The sequence below is a fragment of the Cyanistes caeruleus genome, chromosome 13 (assembly GCF_971803275.1).
Source record: "Cyanistes caeruleus chromosome 13, bCyaCae1.hap1.1, whole genome shotgun sequence".
In the NCBI taxonomy this organism is placed as follows: Eukaryota; Metazoa; Chordata; class Aves; order Passeriformes; family Paridae; genus Cyanistes; species Cyanistes caeruleus.
The window spans coordinates 6,416,277-6,440,715 of NC_141713.1; the positions used below are offsets into that span (position 1 = coordinate 6,416,277).

General features: G+C 43.1%; 1 protein-coding gene across 1 annotated transcript in view; it reads right to left on the reverse strand.

The window, feature by feature from the left end:
• Positions 1 to 24,439, reverse strand: part of SV2B (synaptic vesicle glycoprotein 2B) — a 64,041-nt gene that overhangs the window by 18,859 nt on the left and 20,743 nt on the right. Inside the window, exons 2-4 of the mRNA XM_023933871.2 lie at positions 10,880 to 11,729; positions 981 to 1,161; positions 248 to 399 (exon numbers count right to left, since the gene is read on the reverse strand). Coding sequence (XP_023789639.1) covers positions 248 to 399; positions 981 to 1,161; positions 10,880 to 11,363 — 817 coding nt within the window. The 5' untranslated portion in view covers positions 11,364 to 11,729. The remainder of the gene's footprint in view (positions 1 to 247; positions 400 to 980; positions 1,162 to 10,879; positions 11,730 to 24,439) is intronic.

Below are 24,439 nucleotides of genomic sequence, written 5' to 3' on the forward strand. Positions count from 1 at the left end.
AATTCAAGAGATGTATTTGAGGCTTTAGATGGAAAGCAGCCCCATCCAGTCCTATCTGCAGCCTTAGTATCCATCAGTCAATCGTGAAGTCAATTTATGAGACCTTCTGTGAGCACTTCAGGTATCTGTTATTTTTCAGCGATATTTATGCTGGGATGTGTAAGAACTGTCATTACCTGTGCAAGGGTTTGGGGTGGTGCAGTGGTGTAGGAATGTGGTGGTGTAGAAAGTCAAAAGCAGAAATTACCGTAATGTGGGATGATGCTCCAAGCCATTGCTGAGGCATAAATGCCACCAATCATCCAGAACATGCAAAGCCAGCTCAGGTGTTCCCCCCTCTTCTCACGAGACAGGAATTCAGAGAAATAGGCAAACACGATGGGGAGGGTGCCCCCAATACTGAGGAGAAAAAAAATAGCACATGGGAAAAATGAGAGTCTTGTTCAATGTCTTTGTGGTTAGGATTGCATATTTAATGAGGGAAGGTCACACTCACAGATGGGCTGCTCAGAAGTGAGGCTTGGAGGAAAAATGCAAATCTCTCTTTGGCTGGACTGGTCTTAGACATCAAAGATGAACAAGATCCTTCTCATGCTCTAAAAGCTGAATTTCCTGTACAGTTTGTACATACCCAGAGTAACACTCTGGTCTTCAATTAAACATCTTTCATTATTTCATTATCACTCATTTTAGGGAGGCAAAATACAGGCAGCCAATGGGAATGCTGAGGGTCTCATTGGAGGCCTTGGAGGTGGGCATTTTTCAGTTTTGCCCACATTTGTGCAATTTGGGCAGTACCAGAAGAACATCAGTGAGCAACCTTTCCCACCATTACAGCCCTAAGGGTCAAGAGTGAGGTCCTAAACGGCAATGCCATCCCAGCTGGGTAGCAGGGATGCATCTCCTGAGCAGCCTTCCCTGTTCCTGCCCACACACCCATCCTGCCCAGCTGTGCTGGGGCAGATTCTCCAGGTACCCACCCGAGGCCCGAGATAAGGCGGCAGAAGAGGAAGAATCCGTATCCCTGGACGAAGGAGGAGAGGAATGCAAAGGCAGCATTGATTGCAAGTGATATGATGAGGCATTGCTTTCTTCCCAGTTTATCAGCGAGGCCACCCAGCAAGACAGCCCCCACCATCATTCCTAAGTAGACTATCAAGCCTGGAAGTGAGAGAGACAGTCAGTTTGTTAACAGGGTGGAAACAGTACTCAGTGTAGAAGTAGATTTTAAGGTGCCCATGTGGCAGCTGATGTTGCCCTGGCATACTGTGCAATAAAGCAGAGTTACTCCTAGCCACCCCAAATCTCAGATGCCAGAAACTCTGCCCATTGGCAGGACAGTAATTTCCCCATCTCGTGCCTGAGAGCTTGCATCACTTCAGGCAGTATGGACACACCCTCATTTGACCATACCCACATCTTTCCTTCCCAACCTCGCTGCTCACATATCCCCTGCACGTAAGCAATGGCCAGGCATAAGCAGCTTAGGATGCACGTGTCCCAGCTATGTGCCACCAACAATACAACAGAAGTCTGATGTCTTAACTCCTCTGACCCCCCTGAGTGCATCAGGATAGAGGATGTGTAGGGAGAGGCTCTGTCAGGCTGCTGTTCCTGCTCAGAAAGCTGTGAGAGCAGAGAGACTGATGAAGCATGGCTAAATCTCTTTGTGGTGTTTCATCTCTTTCACTCTCTGCTTTTCCCAGCTGTATCTGAAAGGATCAGTCTGTTACACAGACTCACCTCGTGTAGTTCAGCTACTTCCTTGGTTTCTGAGCCAAGATCTGGCGTCTAACTAAAGGACAGCTTACTCAAGAGTGCAGTCTTGATCTGAAAATTTGAGGAGAAGGGAGAATCTAAGGCTTGTCTGGACAGTTTCCTCTACAGAGTTCTCTCTCTAGCACTGTTAAGAAAGATGGATTCTTCTTTTTAACCTGACTTCACTGGATCTACTATGGGGTCCCCAAAAGGCGGTCTCAATGACTCATTTAGTGCCTGTCTGAATTGGAGAGAATGGGTTTCCAACCTGGGCAGTCTCCCTGTCCCCTGCTCAGACTGTGCTTGCTACTCTCCTGGAAAACACAGCAGCTGCCCTTTGCTCTTCTACTGCCACTGCTGCAGAAGGGCTGCAGAATTTATTGTCTTTTGCTTTATGCAGGTACCAGTGTAAACAGCACTCATTAATAATGCTCAAAAGTTCAGGAATATTCTTTTTCATTTATTTTATCTACTTTCCAGATGTAGTTCAGAGGAAATTGTTTGCAACCACAGCTTTTTCTGGGGAGCACAGAGGTCCAAGAGGCTGCTCCCAAGAATACCTCCTGCATCATATCAAACTCCACTGACAGGATTGTAGCCTGTGTGCAATCCTACAGGACTGCACAGCTATGGGCTGTCCTGCTCCACAGTCCTGCTGTGGAGATCCTGGTGGGGCCTGACCACAGCTGGATGTGATCCAGATGAGCTGAGCTATTTCAGGATGGAGAACATCTGCTTGCCAGAAAGCAGAACTTGCAGTGCAGGGAGTTCTTGAAAGAAAAGGATGATGCTTGAGGATGTCTGGAGACTGGGGACATGTCAGGTTCAAGACCCAGCTGAGCAGGGGTTGAAGGAAGGCAGCACTGCTCCCTGCATCCCTGGCCCTGAGTGAAGGCATCAGATGCTGAGCAAGTAAATACACTGCCTTAATAGAAAACATTCCTATTCACTGATTGAAAAAATACAGCTAAAAGAAACATTTCTTCAAGCATGATGGACTCTTTGGAGGGTCATTCCTCATCTTGAACCAAGATTGGCTTCTCTTGAGAGCCAGCATCTTCCCCAGGTCCTGTTCTGCCAAACACACTTGGAAAACAAGCTGGGAATGAATGATTTTGTAATTCATTAATGTTTAAACAAAACAGTCTGGTGGCTGAGGGCAGCTCTGTGCCATCCAGCAAAGCCAGCTAAGGGCTAATGCAGAGTTATCTGGCAGCTGATCCTGTCTTCCTTCTCATTGCAAATGCTTGCACTTGATTTAAAATGCATTACTAAATTAAGAGCTATACAGAAAAGTTCCATTGCAGCATTTGAAGGACACTTGTGTCACACTGATCAGATGTGGAAAAGTTTGGATTTCTTAAATCTCCCCCATTCCACAGTAGGGTCACCTCTCTGTGAGTGATTCTTTTCAATCCACAAGATGTCTGATGGGCAAGACTTGTGTGTCAAAGGCAAAAAAACCTGTTCTTGTCTACTAAAAGCCTTTGTACCAGAACTGTGGAGCAGGATTTGACCATTTGTGCCTCCACCATGAGCATGTGGCTCTGTGCAACCAATCCTTGCACTCCCTGCCCTGCCCTTCTGATCCAAGCTGTCCTGGTGAGGAGATCTGAAGGTGTGTAAAGGTTTCAGGTACTGATCTGAAGAGAAGATAAAGGCACACCTCAGAGTCTGGGATCTCTATTTCTATTAACCTTGACCTCCAGCTTGTCCACTGAATTGCAAATTATGAGGGTGAGCCAAAGCAAAAACAGTTTCAGTCCAAAAACTTCCTGAAGGAAGGATCTTAATGCAGTGCTGGAGGCTTAATGCTTTTACCCTGGCTCCTGAGCCACATTTAATGGAGCAGCTCTTATGGCAGCCAGTGGAAGGAAGTGATGATGAGCCCTGTATCTACTCACTGGTGCATCACAGACACCCATCTGGCAGCGAGCCCTGCCAGCACCGCCAGTCCCTGATGAGGAAGAAAAAAATGATCTGCCAAATTTAATTTTCCCCCCTCTTTCTCCTATTTTTTTTCTTTTTTTTTTTTTTTTTTCTTCTTTTCCGGAGAAAATCCCTGGATGGCAGATGTTCATCCAAATCCTCTTAGTAACAGAAAACATCCCAGGTCAGGAGGAGGTGGAGGAGATTGTCACTGTCTTCTGGTGCTTTACTGCAGTGAATGGTGAGGGGCAGCTTGATCTCTGGCCAGGAGAAGAGTAGGATCAGTGTGGGATGTGGCATTGCTTGAAACTCGACATCAAGAAGTGAAGCTGCTTTTGTAAGCAAACCCCTGCAGATTCTGACTAAGGAGCACACACTTGTGATGGAAAGGAGCACTGGATCTCTGCAACACAGCACCCATCAAACAGTGAGCAGATACATCACAGCAGAGCTGTTAATGTCACAAACTCATCTAGAGGATGTTGGTTTAATTGGTTATTATATATGATAAATCAATTGATGCATGGTCCCCCAGAAATTTAAAACAACAAAAATCTGTAGTAAAGAAGATATCAGGGACAACCAAAGACTGTCTACTTAGCCAGGTTTTGAGGGAAGGATCCTGGTTATGGAAATATGTGCTTCAGGGCTGAAACAAAATCAACAGAGCACTTCATTATCATGGAGAGGTCTTTTTTTGGTGAAGACTGCATGTTCTGTCCAACGTAATTAAAATTTTGGGGTAGCTGCTATAGAACACTGTCAGCTGATGGATCTTGGGACCCAGGGTGCAGAACAACGTCTGCTTTGCAGATTGCTGTGTCCTGGATTGACAACAAGGTGGCAGCGACCCAGGGAGGAGTGGAATAGTTACTCAAACAGCCTCCTTGCAGGGAGACAATCTTCCAGAGAGCACAGTGATGGTTGCTACCTCTGAAAAAGATCCAGCTCATGTCAAGGAAACTAAAATTTTAAGGAGAATTGGACCAAGAAAAGTGATCACAAAATGGTATTTCTTTTGCTGGGCTAGTCCTGTCCATCAAATATTCTGCAGTGCAGTGTTAAAATGGTCTGCACCAGAATCTTGACTTCTAAACTTGGCTTCAAACCACACAGACTTAGACTGTGTTAGGAGGGATCAGCTTCCCAATTGACACATAAGGTGCTCAGATGAAATGTTAAGGGCAGCTCTGAATAAGCCATTATTTGCAGGCTATTCCACGAGTCCTGGAGTATAATGAATGCCTGTGGGAAAGTCTGCAACAGTCGCCCATAAAAGTGGTGGAAAACCAAAGAGCTGAAATTCTATGAATAAATTTTGGGTTATGACTCATCCATTGCTGAAGTTATAAGGAAAATATGTGACCACTGTCTGGGATTATTCCCACTAGAAAAGGGGTTACATATTTAGCATTTTAACACTAAGAAATTTATTAGCCTTTACTGAAGTTGTGTGCTCAGTATTAGACAGGAATTTGAAGTTGAAAGCTGAAGTTCTAGGAATAAGGAAAGGAATATACTGCAGATGCAGTATATGACTCTCAGTGTGCTAAACTGTATTTTTACTACTTCAATATAGTTAAAAGTAGACTTCTAAGGGTTTTAGAAAAGAATCAAAAACTTCAAGGTTTACCTAAATCAGCATCACAAGCATGAATTTTTGTCATTGTTAGTTAATGGGATTAAAGTTCTTAAAAAAGAGGCACATCTAAAAATAATCCCTCTTAAGACAGGACAAAGACTTGTGAAATAAATAGAAAATTTGAGCAGAATAAAACCCAAATAGCTCACTGAGAAGAATTAGTCCCAGAGTCCTTGGGGCTGTCAGGGAGGTGAGGAGGCTGCCTGGGCCCAGTAACCACAGGAATGGGAAAGCTCCTGCCTGCCTTCCAATGCCAGGCCACTACCAGTACAGCCTTAGGGTGAAAAAAAGAGGTTCTTGAAGAGGGAAAATATTTGGACAACAGAAAATGATTAGGACATTTTGTATCTTGTAGTTCAAATTGTACTAAAACCAAAACTGAATACTGTTACTGGCGTAGAATCTGTTAGGGATGCACTTTATGGACACAAAACTTTGTGAGTCAGGTCTGGACAATTTGAGAGATGGATGTGGCAAAGCAAAGGATCCAATTGTAAGTAACTGAAAGAGAGGAATTGAAAGTGCTAGAGCTGACTCTCTTGTACCAGTGACGTCCCAGAACAGGAGACAGTCTTGACAGAGGATCAGGTGAAATCTGGTGGCCTTTTTATTCCATTATTCTTGCAATTTTCAATCTGCTCTTCCTTGTAGAAGGAATTAATAAGGAATGTACTCCTTATTAATGCTTTCCCCAAGAATCAACCTGGCCTTTAAATGGAAGTCAAAGGAAAGGCTTGTCCAACCCCTCTGTAAAGCGACAATTTCAATGGAGGAGGCCAAACAAATCCTTTTCTGTCCAACAAAAATCTCCCCAGGCTGGAATCCATCAGATGAAATTCCCAGAGTGTTTACAGATGGGGACTCAGACATTCATCCCCATTACAGACCTACACAAAATGTGGGGTGTTCTCAAATCACAAAAACATCTTTTTTTTTCCCCTACTGCTCAAGGTGATGATGCTGCTTGGGCTGCATCTTGGGCTGTTTCTAACTGAGAGCAAATTTGCAGCCAGGAATCCATGTCTGACATGGGCAGGTCTCACCAGGGTGTAGTGGCTGCTGTGCTGGGGGTCAGTGGCCATGGAGGAGAAAAAGAGGCAGCAAAAACCCGTGGCAGAGCAAGGGAGCCATGGCTGGGCTTCGTGCTCAGCCAGAGATAAAAAAAAAAGAAGTGGAGAAAAGCCATTGAGCTCTGCAGAGGGGATTAGGATTTACTGTCATATCAGGTGAATTCAGGTCAATGAGAAGCTGTGACCAGATTTTATCTCAGCTGATAATAAAACATCCTTTTCACACAAGTAAAAGCAGGCATGTTGTACACATCCTATTTAACCTGACTCACACAGCCAAGCTTGATTTGCTACATAAAAGAATAATTACTTATAGGATTTTTTTCCAGTTTCTTTTTATCTGGCATTGTGAGGTTAAGAGTCTGTAATATGATATTCTCCTTAAAAATATTATTATTAAATCATAAAAAGGAGAAGGGAGCCTGAAAAAGCAATTTTATTCTCAGCTTTGGTGTAGCTATTTTACAGTTATGGGCAAAGCCCTTAAAAATTTCCTTGTCTCAGTTTAGTGAACTGTGAAATGACAATAACACAACTGCAGCTCTGGGATCTGGGAGGGTTGATGCTTTAACTGTGCCTCGAGTTTTTGTATGCAGGATGTGAAAAAGTTTAAACATAACTATGTCATTATCTTCTATATTTGTTTTGTTCTTACTGCTCTGTGCTTGCAAACACAATATTCAGTCTTCTAAGAAGCAATTTATAGCGTGTAAAGATATATATTTATAAGATATTTCTCCAAATAATGTGTGCCTTTGAGCAAATACAAAAAATACAAATTTTATTATTCTTTTGATTTTCCTTAGCATATTAAAAGAAAATGTTTCCAATAGGCTGTATCATACTGAGAAGGAATATTCTGTTTCATTAAATTTAAGAACAAAATTATTATTTTGACTACTGCTAATGAAAGCTGAGCAAAACTGATCTATCAAATGAATATGTAAAAATAATGTTGTTACCAAACTTCTTAACAACCTGTATTATAAGTTGATTAAATCAAACTGCTAAAATATGTATACTGTTGTTTCTTTTTTTTCTTTTTTTTTTTTGTAATACTCCTGAAATTCATCTTTAAATTAGCATTTCTCATAACTGAAACCCCCCAAATACGTGTTTTGTCCCATTCGGGATATTTAGGGCTAAAATAGTTGTTACTTTGCATCTGATGGTGAGATGTTTATTTTCAGAATGAAATGTAAACGTTTTCTAAGATGTGTCATATCCATTTCACACATTTCATGAAACACTGTGGGCATCTGTTTATTTGCAATTTTTGCATAATTTGGCCATAGTTTGCTTGATATTTTCCCATGACTGCTTTCCAAGGGAGAAAAAAATATGCAATATGCAGAGTGTTTAATGCAAAATATCCTTTTAACAGAAGCTGAACTTCACTAAATTAGTCTTTAGGAGGCATCTGCTTTATCTCTTATTTGTCCCTTCCTATTTCTGCTGGAGTTTGATTACTCACCTGACTTATTTCCCAGTTTTTCCCTCCTGGCTTCTCTTGTTATGGCTGAGACCTTGTCTGTTTAAATGTTAGCAGCTGCCTGGAAGTGACCTTAACTGCTCCTGGGAAAACCTGGTTATGTTTCCTTAGCAAAAACGTGTGGAGATAATGGGTTCCTTGGGAATAAACACGAGCTTATCTGTAGATGTTTATCAGTAGATGGGGATAAGGCAAGGGGCAGTAGCTCATGTGTGGATAATATCCCTGCTTCCCTAAACCCATGTGATAACTTGAGGGAAAGCTGTTCCTGCTCTAATCACCCCCCTGTTCATCCTGTGCAGACACACTCGTGCAGGACTGTCACTGCACATTAGAAATTGAGGTGAAGGCTCTTTGACTGCCACCAAATCATTCCTCAAGTGTAACTGAGCCCTGATCAATGTCCACTCTCACAGCCCACTAAGGCAGTGGATTCACAGAGGGACATGAGCTTGTCTTGGACACTGAGTTTTGTGGAGACACCTTTTTCCCACCTGCAGATGGATGGGAGCTGAAGATATGCTAAGAAAGATTTTGCTGATTTTGTTCTTGTCTCCATCAATAGCACTTCCTCAGCCTTCCCCTTGAGAAGCTGATATCTGCTGATATCTGATTATGCCCCAGCTGCTCAGAAAAGAGATGAAACTTCTTGCAGGGCCAGTATTTGGGACAGAAGGCTGTGCTGGAGACAGGGCTGCACCCAAACCTCATGTCCCTGCACTGCCCTGCTACCTGTCAAACCTCCAACACCTTCTTTTCCCTGCTGCTGCCACCCTTTATTTGGCAGAAAGGTCCCCTTCCCCTCTCCAGACCCAGAGATCTGCATTGCTCCCTTCCTGTGCCCTCCAGCAGCCCCCTACCCACCCCAGGCTCGTCACACTCTCCTTGATGCCTTGGGTACTCATTTCTCACATCAGAGCACTGCTGGGCAATGTAAGGCTTTACAAGCCGTGTTTAATTCATTTTCACAAAGAGTCATCTCACAAACCTCAGATCCAGCAGCAGAGAAATGTCCAGCAGACAAGAATGGGTGTTTAACAAATAAGATGGGCTGAATCAGAGACCTGTCCTGTGTACACCACCAGTCAATAACAACTGCATGCTACCATAACCACCCCCTCTCCTCCCTGCTCCAAACTAAAGTGGACCAGCTTTTATTGTTTTTAGAAAAATTCTTTTCTTTCCTCTCATAATGAAATCATGAAATAGTTTGAATACAAGCTTTGACAGCAGATCACCCAAACAAGCAAGCTAAGGACAGGAGAAATTGTTCTGCAAGATCAGGTTCTCACAAGCTGTGTTTGAAAGTGGGCAGGAAAGGCAGCAAGAAGAGCTCTCTTCCCCTCATTAGCAGTCCCAGATTAGCTCAGTTAGTGTGCAGGAGGCTGGAGCTGGGATTGGATACGGACCCAAATGTCTCCTTGCTTATTCAGAGCTTATCAGAACAACCTGAACTTTCAGCCTTGCAAATACTGAGCTGGAAAACGCAGAATGTGCTCTCTGGGGAGATTTCGTGTTCATTTTTACCTGTGGTTAGGCCAGAAATACTTCAAAGATAGATTTCCATGTGACATTTGAAGTTTTCTCATTTAGGAGCCTGCCAGAGCTTGAGCTATACAGAGGTAGATATTTATGGGGTCAGAGTTTCTGAAAATCTCAGCTTTCACAGAGTCACTAAAATAAATGACCTGCTTTTCAAAAAAAGGTCTCATCACTGAAAAGACACCAAGCCTTGTGTCCCACAGGGAGCTGGTGAATTCCAAAGTTCCTTTGAAATCAGGATCTAATTGTGAGAGGTTTGTCTTTAGATATCTGACCGGAGATATTTTGAGCTAGAATTTTTAAGGGGTTTGTGAAGCAAAAAAAGGTGACTAAATTCTTTAAGGCACAAAAGTCAGTACAAACCTGGCTAACTATGGAAAGAAACATCCAGATCCTCAAGTTCAAAGGAAAAAGGGAGAAAAAGAAAAGTGAATATGACCTCAGTACATCAAGAGGAGAGATTTATATAGGGATAATTATCTATTGTCTTTGTCACATGAAAATAATGTAAATAGAATGAAGTCAGTGGCTGGGGTCTAGTCCCAAATCTGCATTTACCTTGCATCAGGCAGGGCTTCTGGGCCAGCATGTATGACTGCAGTCCCTGATGATTCCCTGCAATCCCACTACATGTCCATCAAGACACTCTCTCCCTCCACAAGCAGTTATTCCAAGAGCTATTTTATTTCCTTTCCAGATGCTCTGTCCTATTGCGTGGCTGGCTCTCACTACAGACCATGCTGGATCCTGTCCTGATTCTTGGAGATCTGGGAGGTTTTGCTGTTTTGGCTGATGGAATTTGGCTTGCCTATTGTTCCGGGGAAAAAATTGTTTGTCCAAACCTTTCCACCCAGTCTCACTCCCAATAACTAAGCCTTGTATTTTGTCCTCAGGGAGATGTCAATAGTGATGCAAAAGGGATGTTGCCAGTAGTCTCAGCTTTAATCTGCATGCTGCACTTTAATTTCATTCCAGAGACAGAAAAAGAAACCTCCATTGACTACATCTGATCCAGGACATATGTGCAAACTGAGAAGTTAGCAGGCAGAAGGAACTGACTGCACAGTTGATTTGCCAGTTGGGACTTTGGGCTGAAGAAAAGGGAAACCTTCTAACAGCTTTGAATTTTGAGTCACTAGATCCACCTTTAACTTTTCACTTATTTATCCTTGAACACCCCTTGGAGTTTTGCCCTGGGGACCTGTGAGCTGCCTTGCCCAGATCCAGCCCACTGTGACCAGACTGGCCACAGCATATTCTGGTACAATTCTGCTGCTCATCAGCATGTGAACCCCTCCTGGGTCAGATCCACCCAGGCATGACTATGCATGACATACAACACAAGAAGAAAGTCCTCAGAAGATCCTGAAATCAGCTGGTCACTAGAAAAAGTTGTCCCAGCTGCTTCTCACTGCATTAGAAGAGCTGTTTGCCAGTGGCACTTACCCAGCATCCCTTTGTTTGAACTGGACAAGCACATATCCTTCTCAGCACTGGGAAGAACAAATCCAACCACAAACACCTCCACCCCATCTGCCATAAGTGCCAACCCTAAAACAAAGAAGAGAGTCCACTGGAAGCGTCCGTGGCCACACTCCTCGATGATGTTCTCGTACTGGTGGGCAAGCTGCTCCTCATCCTCCATCCTCTCGGCCATAAGGTCAGCACGGTCTCTGTACTCATCATCCATGGCAGGGGCTCGCTTCTTCTGCTTTTCTTTAATGTCATCTGGGTGTGGGATCCCTTGGTACTCGCCCTCATAGACCTCATCATCCTCATCATGGCCCTCTGTAACATCACTCTGGGCATCCTCTTCCTGCGCGGGCTCATCCCCGCCCCGGTAGTAGCCGTCATTGGGTGTGTCATAGTTGCCATCCTGGTACCTGTAGTCATCTGAGACCTGGTTTGTGTTTCTATAGCCATCATCCATTCTGAATGGAGAATTCTAACTGCTGTAGGTCACTGTGTAGATATTCTGAAATGTGTATGGATTTGTGCAGTTTCTGGTGTTGGTTACTTGAACATATCTTCTCCCCGTTCTTTGGAACTGATGGGATGCACAGCTTCCCAGGCTCAGAGGGAGAATTATATATAAAGGTTCTCTCTGGCAGAGTCTCACGCAGCTTTTGGTAATGCTTCACTTTTCAGCTGTCATTTGTGACTTGCTGGCTTCTGTGCTTTGGGTGAGAAAAGCTGCTGTCTGGGGAACAGCGAGGGAACAGCAAATTGCACAGCCAGGGAGCTAGGAGGATTTGACAGGTTTTTCCTGATTCATTGTGGTGCTGAAGGTCATGTCCTGAGAAAGAGGAAACAATAGCAATGAGACAGCAGTCAGCTTGCAAGCACACATGCATTGAGTTTAATGCCCAACATTTTGAATACATGCCTTTCCTTTGAAAAATTACGGCAACAGAGGAATGTTCTTGCATCACCAAAACCCAAAGCCTCAGAAAAAAACAGCATTAAAATGTACCAAGTTCAGTGGGAACCCAAAGTAGAATGTAAAGTACCATGTGGTCCCAATTTCTGTCGTTCCTGGAAGTCCTGCCTCCCATATGTGGCACTGTTTTCCACTGAGAGCAGAACTGGGCTGGGTTGCTGGAACAGAGCTCTCAGGTTGCTAAATAAGTTTTTATCCATCTCCTCAGAGTACACTCAGCCCTGGTCCCCACAACTGGCGAGCATCGTAATGAGACAAAATATGATCTTGGTTTTCTTTTTCATCCAGATCCCTACATTAATTTTATTTATTGACTTCTTTTTTTCCCTATTGTCTCTCCATCTGTATGCATGCTGCACAGCTGGCATGCAGCATCTGCCAAGATAAAGTCACCAAAAGTGACACCAAGCACTGTTCTCTCCATATCTAAACATCAACAGGGGATGATTTTCAGAGAGAGTGAAAAAACAAAGCTAATACAGAATCACTGCTGTCTGCAGGGAAAACCAAGGGGAGTCAAGACACAGCTAAACACATACTCCTCCTGGACACCTGATTTCCATTATTTTCCAGGCAGGTTCCAGCCAGCTGGCTCTCCAGTGTTCCCCTGCCTCACACAGCTGTAGACACAGGGTTTGGGAGGAGAAGCACAGGGAAAGGGAGTGGAGTCACGCCAGAGCAGCCAGCACAGCGTAGGCATGCACAGAACGTAGACTTTGCTTTAAGCTTTGAGCTACTTGCCTAAATAAAGTGTAAATGAGGTATGGATTGACATGGGCAGGCACAAGCCTGAGGATGTGTGGGTGTTGTTACCTACACAGTCAGTTGACCTATAGAAGCGCACGCAAACGCACACACTGTAAATAACAGTGCTATATGCAGCTAAAACGTCTTCAGAGGAGAAATTCAGTAGCACTCTATAATAAAATGCTCAGAGAGGCATCACTCCTGCTGCAAATGCTGTGCTTTTCTGGCAGCCCAAATGCTCAGGGTAAGGAAGGAGCAGAGACCTGACTCCTCTGCATGGATTAATGGCCATGCTTTGCCTGCTCATGGAGCTGCTCCAAGGAACTTCATAAAAGCTTCCTCTGCACTTCTGCTTATCTACCTATATATTTGTGGCCCATAATTACAACACAGCCTCTGCAGAGCCTGCCAGAACCTCTTCCTTTTCTCTGCCCCTCTGCTATTTGTCACTACGCTTCAAGGTGTTTCCTCTTCCCTTTCTTTATGCAGAATCACACCGTACATTCTCCATCAAGTGAAAAAGGCAACAGGGTATTCTTCCAGGACTCAAAAAGAGTGATCAATAAAGCAATAAAAAAAAAAAAAAACAACCAAAAAAAACCCACCAAAGGCATTCTTTTCAGGTTATAATGATCAGTCATCTCCAGTGCATGGAGCAGTAAGAGAAGTATTTGCATAGGCACCAGAGCTGTTAATGTGCAGGGGAGTTAATACATCTGACAGCCGTAAGGAGCACTTGAGTCCTACAGCTCTTGTTTCAGTCTGGAGTGTTACCTTTAATGGTTAAAAAAGTCCAATATTACTTTTGAGTCTCAGAGCCTCCCAGTCCTGAAGTAACTTTCTTAATTACACAAAGATTTGTGTCATGACTGAACATCATGTTCTCCAAGGCAGTAAAATGTCCTTCCACAGAGACATATTTTCTTTTGAAAAGTAGGAGAAGGAGCCTTTTATTTAAAGAGAAAAAACAAAAGAACAATATGTGCAAAAGAACATTAGGCCTTGCTTTGGAAATCTTTAAGAATCATCTGCTGCCAGGTCATGCTTCAAAGCGACCTAAGTGTTGGAGCAGGAAGCACAGTGACCTCACTGTGTTTGTCCCTTTCTGGTTGCTGCAGAACTGAATTGAAAACTCATTTTAGGAAACAAAGTAACATTAACACTGATGATCAATAGCAGAACTCATCAGACCCTGGGTCTCCACAGACCTTACCTCTCTTTTCAAAAGGTAAAAGTATGTTCTTAAAGACCTAGTGCTGGAAATCTTTTTCGTTCTCTAAAAGCTGCTGAGGCTTAAAGCTGGGCTCTTTGTCTCCCACAACAACAGGACCAAAGATCACAAACTTAGAAAAGACCTACTGAAGCATCTGTGCTCTTTCACTGACACACAAAGACTGGCATTTACCAGATGGAATCACATCTTGGGCAGCCTAAGAAATAATGACATGAGCTGATGAGTCTTACAGACTGGTGAGAGTCACCTGTATGGGGTATAAAATGTACTTCAGAGAAAAGGTTGTGGCAAAAAATAGTGACTGGGTTCCCATTCAGTTTGTAGGATGGATATTTCCTGGGATCACCCTAGGAGAAGGGGCAGCACAGAGAGGCAGACTATAACTTCAGAATGCTACACTTCCTGTATTTCACACCACTTGTTTTCTTTCCTTGCCACATATGCACAGGCTGATTCACTCCAGACCTGATTCTTTAACACCCTTTCACTCAAGCTGAGCTGCACTCACTCATTAACAGCCCCATTTAGCATTTAGATGCGAAACCATGATGTGTCATGAAGATGGCAGGCTTGGGTTGCTATAATTACCCTTCACAGTGATGCATGAGCACTTGAGACAAATATACACATCACACCGAGCCTATTGTAGCAGGGTGGGTGTCAGTCTCTTCTCCCAGATAACAAGCAACAGCACAACAGGAAACGGCCTCAAGTTGTGCCAGGGAAGTTTCAGACAGGAAATGAGGAAAATTGCACCATCAGAAGGGTTGTCAAGCATTGGAACAGTCTGCCCAGTGCCGTGGTGGAGTCATCACCCCTGCAGGTATTTAGAAGTCCTGTAGCTGTGGCACTTGGGGACATGGTTTAGTGGTGGGCTTGGCACTGCTGGGTAAATGGTTGGGCTTAATGGTCTTAGAGTTCTTTTCCAGTCTAAATTATTCTAATTATAATCCTTGGCCCTTCTAAGCTGCCAGCTCCTTTCTGAGACACACAAGTGAGGTTTGAGCACACAACAAATGTGAGGCTCCATAAGGCAGGGTCTGCAGGGGCAAGAAAGCCTCATTCTGGGTCTCCCCAAAACATCCCATTAAACTGAGTGTTGGACACAGGAACCTGGAATACATCAGGATTCAGTTCCTTTCCTGCTTTCTTTAAAATACTTTATGCATCTTGGAGTTTTCTTGAGCTCATTAGCTAGCTCAGATGTTGCATACTTAGCCAGGAATTCAGTCATTTGAGCTCTGCAACTTAAAATAGGAACCTAAAGTCTTGGATATCCTCATAATAGAAATGGTATCTACTCTAGGAAAAGGGATGTTTAAAAAAAGCAGATTAACACTGCATTTTCCTCTGTGAGAGGGCATACAGGTAAGTCTGGCATGGTGAGGTGATAAACTGGGAGCTGGAGAGCAGCAGAGCTTTGAGGGGATGCAGAGAAGGGTGTGTTCCTTGTGCCTGGTACTAAATGAAGAGAGCCCAGGGCTTACCAGAGAGCTGAGCTCTATGACAGAACAGAAATCATGCCAAGTTAGTGAGCAGGGCAGATATGAGCAGGGTTTTCTTATAGAATATTGCAGCTTGGGGCATGAGGGAGTTTCTGGAAAAGCAAAGAGAGTGAGGATGTTGCTTGGTGGGAGCAGGAGCCGTGGGTGCACACACATAAATGCATGATGCACATCCATGATGTGGATCCAGCAGGGAGAGCCAAGGCTGGCAGCTGCCAGGGCCTTGCTGCACGCTCAGAAGGGGGGAACACTCAAAACCAACAGCAGGAGGGAGAGGTTGTTTGAACCCTAAGGAGAAGGAGCAGGACAGGGACACCATAAAAATGCTTTCAAGGGATTTTTAGCATTCACCAGAATAATCCCTGTAAAACAGATGGCAGAGCAGTTTAATATTCTGCCTGAAGGACAACTCCTCCTGCAGAACATCCTCACCTCCAGAGCTGCTTTCTGCTGACAGCAATGGGAAGGTGCCCAGATCCTACAGTGACCGTAAGGACAATTCTGCAGTCACAAAGCTGACTGTAAAAAAAATTCCTGAGGAGAAATTTTCCTCACTGAAAGGAGAAAGATGATTATGTAGATAGGTTTCTGTGAAGTTCCAGCTTCAGATTCTTAATGAGGTTGCAATTAATGGATCTGTTTGTACACAGGAAGGGACAGATTTTTGAGGTGCCTAACAAATCACAGCTCCCAGGGGAGCAGCATCCTGGATTTCAGGCAGCCAGCAGTGACACCAACATCATCAGACAGGCTGAGCATCCTGGGCTCTGTTCCTTGGCTTCTTGGCAATTGCAGATCCCTTTGCAGCTGTGGTTATATGGATACATGAATAGATGGCAACTTGTGTCCCCAAAAGCTTAAGCCTTAAATAAACCAGAATTTAGGGAAAAGAGGTCTCTATGCTCCCAGCTTCACAGCTGAGGACCAAGAGAAGTGCTCCCAAGTTTTGGTCAGGTTTTCAATGAAGTCTTGCATTTTATTTTTTTTTTTAACTAACAAAAATTTTATTTTACCTCAGGGCAGCTTTGAAAATTTCCCTCTTTTCAACTAGTATAAATAATACTAATTATTTTAAATCTAAAAAATTGGACTGCAATACCATAATTCACAACAAAATGCTTTCAGATCAGGTCCATTATAAATTCTACATCTTATACTGTAGAAAGTTGCCCTTTTCATTTGCATTAAAAAAAAAAGAAAAAAGAGGTGCATGGAGATTTGTTTGAAACTGAAACAAAAGATTTCATTTAAGAAATGCCATCTTGTCGACTGCTTGATCCATTTTTTATTAGAAACATTTGTTGAAACTGATTTTTTCCCTCTAAATAATTCAGGTTTGAAAAAATGGCATGTTTTTATCAACAAAAATTGCAACATGAACTCTGATTATGCCCTCATGGATGTAAAATTATCTCAGGTGCACCTTTAAGAAGACAATATAGAGAAATACAATATAGGAAAAGCAATCCTGCTATTTATATGCATATATGAATAACAGCATCTGACCTCTGTGAGGCAGAAAAGGGCTTTTCTTCCATAGGGCCCTGATATTGTTGGGGTGGGTTTCTTTTTGTTGTTTTGTGAGTTTTTTGGGAGGGGTTTAGGGGCTTTTTTTTTTTTTGGAGGGGGGGTGTTTGGTTTTTTGTTTTGTTTCGTTTCTTAGGGTTTTTTTGGGGTGTTTTTGCTAACATTAAAATTGCTGCTGCAGCCACACAATTCAACATCCAGAAGAGAGCTGAACAATATCATCATTCTCCTGGACAGATGGCAAGGCTGGGTTCTTGGCAAGGATCCTGCAGAGGGAAAAGCAGCAGGATCTGAAGAGAATTTATATGTGAGGGAAGGTAGAAAAAGGAAATGAGGGGGCTTCGAATACAGAAAGGTAGAAACCAAGTGAAATCAGAAGTCAAGGAGCAAGAACAGGGATTAATGGTCCAAACTATGCTCAGAATAAAGGAGGAAATGGCCAGGGAAGGATGGAAGCCCTGAGATATTATTGATCCACAAACTGTGGGAAAAAATGCTTTGTAATAACAGTAGTTCTTGCTTTCATATCCAAGGATTATAAATGCATCTGGTGCCATCTCTGATCGAGATCAGCCTTAAGCCTTATTAATTCTTGCTTGACTTTTTGCTTCTCTCTTTCACTGCCAAAATAACAGGAGAAAAGTCTCAGAGCATAGAACTCTGAAATACTTTTGGAAGAAGTTGAGGGACATCACTCAGTCAAAAAAAACCCAACCCAACCCAACCCACACCAATGACTGAACATTATTTTAGGGGATGAGTGTATCAATATAGATCACATCTCTTGTAGGTCTTCAGCAGTCACTTTCCATCAAATATCCTAATCAAAGGTGGTGAAGAGCAGCGTGTCCCTGGGGAATTTCCAGGAGGATGTTCTCAGATCTGAACACTGGCCAGTGGATCAGTGAGATTTAATCAGCTGAAAACCTGGTCTCTTTTTTTCAAAATACAGATCATCCCTTGGAATGCAAGTTTCTACAGGATTTTAGACAGGTAAAGGAACACTATATACAACACTAGAAAAAAAATCCATATTGATTCCTTTCCAGTCTCACAAGATTGGAGTAAAATTTGTCTTTGCAATTAATGTCCAAAAGAAACCATGGTCATCATGTATTCTTGAGGGAGAATTATATCACAGTCCCAGGCTGAAAACCCATTGCAACTGGAGCAATATCAGATCCAGTATAATTTCTGAGGTTTCTTTTCTGCTCTTGTTTCAAAAAATCAAGGAGGATAGATGAGTTTAGTTTTCTCACTCAGTGACATGGTAGCTGGAAGCAAAAAAGGAGCTACTTTGCCATCAAAGACAACAAAATTACATGGAAGGGCACATCAATATATGTTTTTCAGGTGTAAAATTAAGTGTTAATGCCTACAACAATCAACTGTGGCTGCAAACACAGGAGGCTAACTGGGTCTGGGCAGCAAAAGATTTAAAAATCACAGTCTGTAGCAGAGCCTACCTTTAAAAAGAATTTGCTTTGAACTGTGTAAAAAGAGATGTCTTTTGTTGTAGCTTCATAGGAGAGCACTGTATTAAGTGAAAACTAAAGAAAAAAATAGTTTCTCCTGAAACTTTTCTTATTATTAAGAAATTGTTTGATAGATATGTGACACAGGTTCAAAAACTCTCTACGGAGCTTGTTAAGCAAGCTATCTGTGCCACAGATTCTGCAAAGAAGAGCAAGATATTTGAAAGTCATTGACATGAAATCATCTGGTTCAAAGAACCGACTTTCAGCAGTCCAGATGACACCTACTGATTGCTCCCCTACAGCACAGGTAGGACATGGAGGGTGAAAATCCTCTCTGCAGTGTAAAACACATTGATTTGCTCAAAGATTCTGCCAGGGTTTGTGGGACAGGACTCATTTATTCACTGCTCCCACACTGTAGGCTGGAAAAGACTGGTGCAGATCCAGCCCTGGTATATCAAGAAATGCAGGGAAACCAGAGCTGGAGTATTTAGTGTGTTACCAGCAGCTCTGATTAATTATTTAGAGAAAGCATTTTAGTTCAAAATTCTCTGCTACACAGTTTATTGAGCTGAAGTTCTCCTACAGTTTCTGGATAATCTCTATTGATCTGTGGTGGGTTTTACACATTCCTGGGCAGGTGCACACTGTGTATGTTTGTTCCACTAGGAGAAAATACTTATTGCATTATTTGATCCTACAGTCCTGCTTTACACAGTGTTCTCTGAGGAGAAACTATTGTCTCTGAAGCATTTACAGTAGCCCTTGGATTTGGAAACAGAGATGGAACACAAATAGTTCAGTTGTTTGATTGAACTGTTCTGATTAATGCTGAGTAAGAATCTGGCTGCACTGCTCCAATGCCTTTACATTTTTTTCATTCTCACCCATCCCAGTGGGGGAGATTTCTGGTTTCCAGCACATTGCACACTAAAATGCCATTGCTTTATGTGGTGGTGGTGACTCTCACAGAAAAGTGGCTGTGGGCTGAATTCAGCTTGTAATCCACTATTTTATGTTAAGAACTAAGGGGCAGAAAGACCCCCAGACTGTTATAGGGAGATTATACCCTCAAGTCTGATCCTCTGTTGGTGCAGATGCTTTAAAGGTCACATCTAAGACAGGATGTGCTACAGCAAGCTGGCACAGCAAACATGCAGCAGATGAAACAAGGAACAAGCATCAGTCAAGCAGAATAAACAGTTTTTCTGAAGTTAGGGGCGCAGACTAACAAACTGGGAGTTCATGAGATAGATACAGAGAGGAATGTTTAACAGTAGGAGTTGGAAAGCAATGGCTTAGCAACACATATCTATATAAGGAGGGACAGACTACACATTAGGATTCCAGTGAAAGGCCATAAAAGGTCAATTTGACAAGCTGAATATGGATAATGAGTTGAGACAGATGGTGTAAGAGGATGGGAGCTAATAAATAATGAACAGACTTGCTTCAAGGAGCAAACACGGGGAGAAGTCTCAGCCGAGAGCTTAGTCAGAAGGGAGAAAAAGAGAAGGGTGAAGGGGAAAAGAACAAAACCATGGAGGATAGAGGAGAATCACAGCAGGAGGGCTGGTGGGAGAGGAGTCTGCTTTTATGTACCAGAGTTTTGTGGAGATGATAATTTACCCAAAGAAAATTTAGAAATTAATATCCTGAGCTGGAATTTGGGCATTTTACTGAGATTAACAATGTTTTAGCTGAGAAATTACTCATGGTCTCTAAACTTCTTCTATCTATTTCCTCTTCTCTCTCCCATTACCACAGTACCTAAGCAACCTACAGTGCTCCCCAAGTCCCATCAAAGGGTGAGAAAAAGTCTCAGGTTTGTTCTGCACATCATGACTTGAGGCAGAGAGAGACTAAAACTGTATCTGAGCATGGAAATGGAAATACTGTGTGCTGCCCCCCCACATTTCAGGGACTCTGTGGACAAGCTAGGTAAGGATTTATTCCCATCTTCAAACCCAGCTATCCTCCACATGAATACCAAGGTAAAGGCGAGCTTTGCTGTCCCACAAACATTTTCCTTATTGTGAAGCTGAGGCACAAACCCCAACCTGGACATCAAGTAATACTTAGAGGTGTCCCAATGGCAATGCAAATAAAGGAGATTTCCTAAAATCACCTGGGGGAGCCATATCAGAGCCAAACAACCAGGACATGCTTCTACTATTTCCCTGTCTCTTTAAATATAATAATGAGCTAGAATCTTTGAGGTTTTACTGCTTAATAATAAACCAGCTTCTCTATCAGCAGCACACCTGGCAATGTAAACCAATAGGAAATTGGATGTTTATTCAGAAACAGCAGTGCCCTGGTGCCCTTTCATGAATTTGAGCATTTCTACATGTGTTTGCCCTTGGACAGCTTATTAGGTTTAACCTTACTGGGCTTGGAGGCCCTGACAAGCTCCCAGAGAGAACTGTAAGCAATAACCTTGGAAGTAAACTGCTTGCAATTCAGCAGATTCTGCCTGTGTCAGACAGCAAACATCCCTGATTAACTATAAACTGCTTAGCTTATTGGCAAAGATGTGCCTCTGGCTACAAAGGGGATTTTTATTTCATCACACTTGCAACCTGAGTTATTAAATAATGAGCTGCTTAATTAACTAATTCATTAATACATGGCTGTGATGAATAGATTTGCTTCAGTGCCATGAAAGCAGAAAACCCTAGAGTGATTTCTAAGTACTGCTTTCTTTCAGGAGGGATTTTCTTTGAGCAAGTATCCTTATTAAATACCCCTTTCCTTCTTTTTCCCGCCTCTACCTAACACAGCAGCCTTGAGGTTTGCTGTGTCTGTTTGCCCCCAGCACTCCATGCTCTTGTCCTTTCCTCCTTTCTGTCTGGCCCCTCCTTTCTTTGGATCCATGTGGCCAAAGTGTCTTCAGAGTGTTGTGCCACAAAAGGCACAACCTAACCCTTTGCCCAGTGCTCCCACACTGCTGTGGCCAGGATGCTTCATCATCCCCAGTCTCAGATGGGAGGTGACTGTGGTGTTTCAGGTACTGACAAAAAACCATTAGTTATTGCTCATGAGCACCTTCCCATTGCTGGGGGACCCACCAACCTCCCCATGAATGCAGACAAAATAATTTACTGCACCTCTCAGCAGCCTTTGCAGGGTTGCTGTCTCCTGTTTTCCGTGGCATTGCAGTGTGTTGAGAAAGAGCTCTAGCAGAGACATTTCCACAGGCTGGAAACCTCTCCTGCCATCAGGAACAGCTCTTTCCCAGCCCAGGATGCTCAGGCATCAGTGTCTGGAGACAGCTGCTGGCCAGCTCCAGTGAAGTGTACAGACACAGTGACCATGCCAGAATTCTCTCTCGCTCCCAGAAATCCCCTGTAGCTTGTCACAGACACAGCCAACCTTATGCTTCCATCATGCCCTTTAATAGGCCTGATCCCTGTGTTTCCCTTCGTGGCTGCCCAGTGATCAAGGCTACAGGAGATCTCTCTCTTATTATGAGATCAGATAAAAGGGGTGGTTCTCAAACTAAATCCAGTCTCTTTCTTTTCTGCATGAGACCTCCAAAACAATTGTATTGTGGCCTCAAGGGTTTTCAAAATTGCAAATGCACTGTTCATTATGCACCTTGCCTGTGGAGAAATACAAGTGCAAGCAGAAGCAAATTTAAAGAGACTCCTTTCAAGGTTAAGTGGCAGGGAAAATACTGGAGCAATTGCTTTTTCTCCATTCATGTTCATGGCATTTTGATGAGTTTAACCTTTTTCTTTTTTTTTTTTTTTTTTTTTTAAATATGAGACACTACTGAAGAGAGCTGAACCTTGAAGCAGCCGTGATCATTCAACAGATTCCATTATCTAGCTATCAAATTCACTATGTGCCCCACATGTATCACTGCAGCACAAACAAAGCATACCCACAGAGAGATGTCTTCTTCTGTAAGGAGGCAATTTGTAAAGCCTGTCTGAGCTGTACCTTGAATATCTCAGATTCTCAGATCTTTGAAGAACCTACTTTTGAAACCTGCATCTTGAAGAAAGCCATAAAAAATTGCCATAGGGCCTGAAATATGTTGGTATTGACTTACCAGCAACCTTACACATAGCAACTCTACATTTATACTTATGTTCTTATACTCATGAAGGATTTTGACTCTAAAATTTTTGCACCTGCAGAAGAGGAGAATGCATAATTTGAGCACGTGTAATGGGTCCCTTAACGCTTTGGAAAGTTGGGTTGCCTGGCAGTGGTTTTTTCCTAAGCCTCCCTCATTCCTTTCTTGCTCCTGCAGGAGCCTTTAGGACAGATCTTTGCAAGAGGAGCTCGTTTACACAGAGCCTTAAGCTTGGCCAGTATTCTGACAACCCAAAGTCATGTGGCTTTCAGCTGTGCCATGGGGCACTTGCTGCCTCACAGGCTTCTGAAATGATGTTTGTGCCTCTGTGGAATGGAGAAGGGAAGGAGGAAAAAACTGAAACAATGAGAAGATACTGCAGGAGCCAAAGAATGACAGAAAGCAACAGCAGAGCATGAGATAAAGGAGGCAGGACAAGCCAGGGGATTGTGAAGGTCGGAAAGGTAAGGAGAGAAAAAGGCATAACAGTATCAGTCTTGGAAAATAATGTTGCCTTGAGCCAGTAAAAAGAATAAAAACAAACAAACAAACAAAAAGCAGATTAGGCTCAGCACTTCAGAGCAGTGAGAAGGTTCTGCATTTGCTTCCCAAATAATTCCCAATAAATTCCTGCATTTAGGTTGGACATTAATAATGAAAAAGCTTCATCTCCTCAAATTAATAGCCACAATACATCATCAGGCTGTGGCACTATACCCAGTGTGTACGCAGAGAGAAAATCCTCAGCATCACCTGTCGAGGCAGAAGAAGGATTTAGCTGTTATTTATTGCTCAGTGTGACTCATGCCTGTGGGTAGGGGCACGACAGTACAGATGGGAGTTAAAATCAGACTGCCATCAGTGGAATTTATGCCAGGAGAGTTGAATTCAGGCAACTTCTGCTTGTGTTTTATCAGGAATTTCTCTATAAAATATGAAAAGAGTAAAAAAAAAATGAAAAATACATGCCTGTGCAGACATTTGCAAGGACTCAGACAAATTTGATTAGAGAAAAGATGGCTTAGTGACTTGGGCAACATCAAGAACTCTGTAGTTTTCTCTAATGCCACAAATGGCTTGATTAACCTAAGGTAAGCCATTTAGTTACTCTTAGGTTTAGCTCTTTGTCTGCAAAATAATAACTTGTTTTCTCTACCTGTCAGAGATTGTGTAGGGAAAACACAGGCATAACTGAAAAGACAATCTTGTAACCATTGGTGAAGAGCTCAAAAGCTCACCTTTCTGGACTTCAGATTGTCCTTGCCAAGACCAGTATGATGCTGAAATTATGCTCACATGGGCAGTCTCCTGTGAATGACCTTCAGTGTGCTGTTTCTGACCAGAATCAAGAATATTTCCAGCACGTTTCATAGCTCTCCTTCTGCTCCTCTCATTTCAGCCCTAGCCAAAGAAGGCATGTAAGGACTCTGAGAGTCATCAGACTCCCTAAAAATGAGAAGGCAACTGAGAGAGATCCTGAAACCTGAGCATCCCCATGCAAAGGAGACACTCTGGCTTTCAGAGGTGGGGGGCAGGTATCTTTTGACTTGTCCCTGGTCCAAGTAGGCTCCTTCCTGCAGGTACTGAAGTGAGGGACATCCCTCTACCTGCTCCCAAAACCCAGATTCTTTGACCCAGCTCAAGGAGCTGTAGAGCAGAAATGTCACCCTGGAAGTGAGTTTAGTGGAGGAATATGGCTTTCAGCAAAATTTGAGCAGCAAGGACCTTCATAATCTCCCTTCCTTCCTGTCCTGTCTGGGACCTGCCTCCTGTACATATTGGCTGGTCTCCACTTGCCCTGAACCTGCTTGCAAAATCTTGTTTGGAAGGCTCAGCCCTCTCCACACCTCAGCAGGAGCACAGCTCCTCGTGTCAGCAGGTGAATTGAGGGACTGAGGTGGACAGCAGCATTTGGCCCCATCTGAGGATTTCATCTGTCATGTGTTATTGCCCAACTTCCAGTCCACATTCTGACACGCTGAGATCAA